This window comes from Alexandromys fortis, unplaced genomic scaffold, assembly GCF_014885135.2.
Source record: "Alexandromys fortis isolate MF-2015 unplaced genomic scaffold, M_Fortis_MF-2015_v1.1 scaffold_372, whole genome shotgun sequence".
In the NCBI taxonomy this organism is placed as follows: Eukaryota; Metazoa; Chordata; class Mammalia; order Rodentia; family Cricetidae; genus Alexandromys; species Alexandromys fortis.
The window spans coordinates 434,146-439,119 of NW_026068255.1; the positions used below are offsets into that span (position 1 = coordinate 434,146).

Consider the following 4,974-nt stretch of genomic DNA (forward strand, 5'->3'; position numbering starts at 1 on the left):
GTACTTACAGAGGATATTTTGATAAACATTTCTAAAAACCAGAGAAAAGAAGGGCCATCATACACACATAGGAGTGGAATATAGAGGAAGAAATGGTAGGAAATTAACGAAATTGATGAGGCAAGTGACTGTGATGGGGACCAGAGAGGCTGTTGAAGATGACTAACCTTTACCGTGGGATTCCAGCATAACATTCCAATCTTGGGCAGCAGTGTTGGCTGTGGTTGTGAAAGGTAAAAGTTTGTTGATGGAGGACACGCATGGTGGTCACTACATAAAGTTTTGGTTTTTATTGAAAATTTAAATATGTATAAGCTCTCCTAGGCTATTAGGAATATGCTACATTTAAGAGCATGGGAAAGGAAGAGCCAAAGTGGAAACAACTAAAAGAAGGGGAAGATGGAGACTCGTTTAATCCATCCTCATTTTACGCACTCTGTCATCTTGTTTCAGCCCTATCAATCTTAGAATTGCAGCAGACAACAGAGACACACTAGAATTTCTCTAGCTACTGTCAAGTCAAGCAGAAAACTGAATGATCGCATGGAAAGTGTCTCCACAGGAAACCAAACTGTCACCAAGTTTGTACTTCTTGGCTTCCATGAAGTCCCTGGGCTGCACCTCCTCTTCTTTTCCATTCTTACGATCATCTATGTCTCCATCATCACAGGGAACATGCTTATTGTAGTGGTGGTGGTCAGCTCCCAGAGGCTTCACACGCCCATGTATTTCTTTCTGGTGAACCTGTCCTTCATTGAGATCCTCTATACCTCCACAGTGGTGCCCAAAATGTTGGAGGGCTTCCTACAGGAGTCTGCCATCTCTGTGGCTGGCTGCTTGTTCCAGTTCTTCATCTTTGGCTCTCTGGCTACAGATGAGTGTTTTCTTCTGGCTGTGATGGCGTACGATCGCTACCTAGCAATCTGTCACCCTCTAAGATACCCAGTCCTGATGGGGCCTCGATGGTGTCTGGGGTTGGTGCTCACAGTCTGGCTGTCTGGATTCATGGTAGATGGACTAGTTGTTGCTCTGATGACCCAGCTGAGATTCTGTGGCCCCAACCAAATTGACCACTTCTACTGTGATTTCTCACCTTTGATGGTCCTGGCCTGCTCAGACACTGGAGTGGTCCAGGGGACTACGATTGTTCTCTCTGTTGTCTTCCTGACTGTCCCCTTTGGGCTGGTTCTGGTCTCCTACGCTCAGATTGTGGTGATTGTGCTGAGAGTTCCCTCTGGAGCCAGAAGAGCAAAGGCTTTCTCCACTTGCTCCTCTCACCTGGCTGTGGTGTCCACATTCTATGGAACACTCATGGTCTTGTACATTGCGCCCTCTGCTGTCCATTCCCAGCTACTCTCCAAGGTTGTTGCCCTGCTCTACACAGTGGTCACTCCAATCTTCAACCCTGTCATCTATACCTTGAGGAACCAGGAGGTGCATCAGGCACTAAACAGGTTTCTCTACTGCAAAACATCTGAAATGTGACCTAAGGGGGATGAAGATTTCTTATTGGAATTTCAGTGCCTTGATGACTGAAAAGTCTCCCACAATGGGCTAGAGATGAGAACTTTGTTCTTTCCCCAAATTTCCCTTTAGATCTTCTGAATTATGCCCGAGGGGAAGATAATGGTCTAACAATTCTCAAATGTTAGTGTTGTGGTTTGAATGTCAGTGGCCAACACAGGCTCATAAATTTGAATTTTGGTCATCATGGAGTGGCACTATTTGAAAGGATTAGGAGGGGTGGCCTTGATGGAGGATGTGTGTCACTGAGGGTGGACTTTGACATTTTGAGAGCCTAAGCTAGGACCAATGGCTCTTTCTCTTCCTGCTTCCTATAGATCTGGATGTAGAACTCTTAGCTACTTCTCCAGCACCATGGCCAAGTGTGCTGCCAAGCTACCTGCCATCATAATGGACTAAATCTCTGAAATTGTAAGCAAGCCTCTTTGATAAGTGTTGCTGTAGTCATGGTGTCTCTTCAAAGAAAGGGGACACCGACTAAGACAGTTAGTTTAAGAGATTATGTAAACTAATATGGGTTTTTGGAAATTGAACGCACCATAAATAGTGTGCTGTTTTGATCATCCAACAAGGTGGACATGTACTGATGTGTTACTCTGTAGCCCGTTGCTGTATATAATGCTACTACTACTGATTAATGAAAAGACAATTAAAGAAAGAAAATATCAATACTGAAACAAATTTAGAATTAATCCTCACTTATATTACTGTAGTATGACATTTAAAGAGTTTTTTCTTTTGGGTGTGTGTGTGTCTACAGCTTGTATAGTAGTATTTGCAACTTGTTTTCCCACTGAATAATACATCATGAACAAATCCTATACTATCATCCACTTCTTTCTTCTTTTAAGTTTCTTCATATGGCTAACCATAATGGAATAGTTTAAATAAACTTCTGTTGTTAGGAATGTTTAGCTATACTCAGCTTTAAAAAAAACTCAACTTTTTATACATCTATGTTTTTTATAATAAATTTTAGAACATAAGTTGCTAGGGCTAATGATATGTGCATTTACAAATATTAAAGTTGACTTTATTTTACTTATTTACTTTGTGTCTTCTTTTTATTATAGAAACATACATAAAATAGTGTACAGTGTATTGGTAGTGAATACATAATTACTTTGAACTTTTAGGGCTAAGGATTATGCTATTCACAAATTGTGTATATATTTCACATACAATTTTTTTATTATACTTTCCTATTTCTAGAGACAGCTTTTCACTAGGCTCCAATGGATGGTTTGATATCCATGATCATCACACAGACCCCCTTGGTTAAAGGCTCCAGTGTGTAGACACATACCCATAGTCTTACAGACCACCTTGGTTAAAATCTCCCATGCATAGCCCATGCCTACAGTCATAAAGACTGCCTTGGTTAAACTCAGTGGGTCTCAAAACAAAACCAAAAGACATGAATGTGGGAAGTGGATTTGTAGGGCAGAGAAGGGGCTAATGGGGATGGGAATGAGATAAGAGAGAGGAAATGAGAGTAATTAGAATACTTCAAACAGATACGTGAATTGTAGAAAAATAAATTTAATTTGAAATATGATTTAAAATGTAAAGATAAACACAAAGAACAAAAATAAAAAGACAATTTTTAGAAGCATGCCCAATAGGGGCTTGAGAGATAGCTTAGCAAAATGGTTACCTTGTAAGCACAAAGACTGGAGTTCAAGCCCCCAGAACCTACCTAGAAAAATCCAGTGGTTGTGGTACTGTCTTGAAATCACAGCAACAGGAGATGAGATAGGCAGACTTCTGGGGCTTGCTGACCAACCCTCCCATCTTATCTGACAAGCTCCTGGTTAGTGAGAGATCCCGTCTCAAAAGGTAAAAGAAGACTGGTTTTCTGCCTGCACGGTGGCTGCTCCGAGTCTGCTGCTGCTTCAGCCCATAACTGCAGTTCCGCGGTTACTGGCCCAGGTGTCCGGCAGTGGCCAGGCAGGACTTTTACGTTTCACCAGTTTTCCTCCTGCCACTGCCACCAAATGTTTTTAACTAAATCTCTATCGTTCTATTTACCAATAAGAATCGGGAGTCAGAGGCTTGGGTGAAAACCTGCTAGCTTAGAGAGGTTGAGTAGCAACTAGCTGACCTTCTTTGCCAGCTTCTCTGAAAGAGAGTGTCCTTCCTCTCTACCAAACCAAAAAAGACCGCCACACCCAAAGGCCCTCTCTATCACTTCTGTGTGTTTCTCTATCCATGTTTCTAGTTCCTATGGACTCTCTATGGCTAATGTTGGTCAACCATTTGCTGCCTCCACCCCCTGATCCAAGGTTAATTTTGTTAATGCATTCTTGGGGTTTCACAGTGTCATCAAATTCTGTCAATAGAGGACAATGCCTGAAATATGATAATATGATTCCTCGGGTTGTCCTCTGGCTTACACGTAACTCGCAAATAAATATGCATACATGTCTGCATATTCATGAAAACACACACACACACACACACACATATACTTGCAGGAGTCTCTCCAAGGCTCATGGATTGACAGAATTAATATTGGGGAAATGACTGTATTATTGAAATCATTGGAAGTCTCCATTCAAACCCTAATGTTTTTGTTCACCAAATCAGGAAAAAAAATAGCATTTGTATAGAGGCACTAAAGTTCATCAATAGCCAAAGCAATTCTAAGCAGAAGGAAAAATGCTCGAGACACCATTAACACATGAACTCAAATTATATTACAGAGCCATAGTATCAGAAGTAAGAGTTATACTAGTATAAAACAGGAAAATGCAATAGGAGAGAGGACACACATGTGCTCCTTCACATATGCAAATATTCACACTTAAAAGCACATCTACCAAATATGTTAGAATACATAACATAATTTTCAATATTGCCTTCAGGACTGTTTATACAATATAATTCCAAATTTCTCTACTGATATTTAAGCAACCTTAATTAGTACCGAGACAAAACACCTCGTGTTAGTGTGCTGTTGATGCTTTTTTTGAGACGAGGTTTCTCTGTGTAGCCCTAGCCACTCTAGAACAGCCTGGCCTTGAACTCAGAGAGATCCACCTGCCTTTGCCTGCCAAGTGCTGGGATTAAAGGTGAGCACCACCACGGCCCAGCAGCCGTGTACTCTTTTAATACCTGACAACATGTACTTAGTTGTGACTCTTAGAGGTCATACATGTAGGACTTACCCCAATCTTTGTTCCTTTGTTAGAGCATTCTTAGACTATCAGATCTACCTTTTATCTTACTTTACACCATAGTCCTAATATGGAGGATGCCATCAACTATTTTGTGAAGTATTTATGAAAGTTTTAAGCTGATGTTTGTCTCCATCACAAGACAATATGGACAGTATGAAAGAAACTGAATATGAATTTCTTCTCCACAGTACACCTGGTGTTCGACACAAAAAAGGCAGCAAACATTCATCATGAATTAGATAAATAAGCTAAGGGAGATTGGAGCAGG

The 4,974-nt window shown here is 40.9% G+C and overlaps 1 protein-coding gene across 1 annotated transcript; it reads left to right on the forward strand.

Annotated features, from left to right (window-relative positions):
- The first annotated feature begins 543 nt into the window (after positions 1–543).
- Positions 544–1,485, forward strand: Or11a1 (olfactory receptor family 11 subfamily A member 1). Its single transcript, XM_050131514.1, has one exon. It carries the CDS (start codon positions 544–546, stop codon positions 1,483–1,485), a length of 942 nt encoding a protein of 313 aa, XP_049987471.1.
- Positions 1,486–4,974: the final 3,489 nt, after the last annotated feature.

Excerpts from the sequence above, each read along its gene's own strand:
- Or11a1 (XM_050131514.1), top strand. The coding sequence starts at position 544 with ATGGAAAGTGTCTCCACAGGAAACCAAACTGTCACCAAGTTTGTACTT.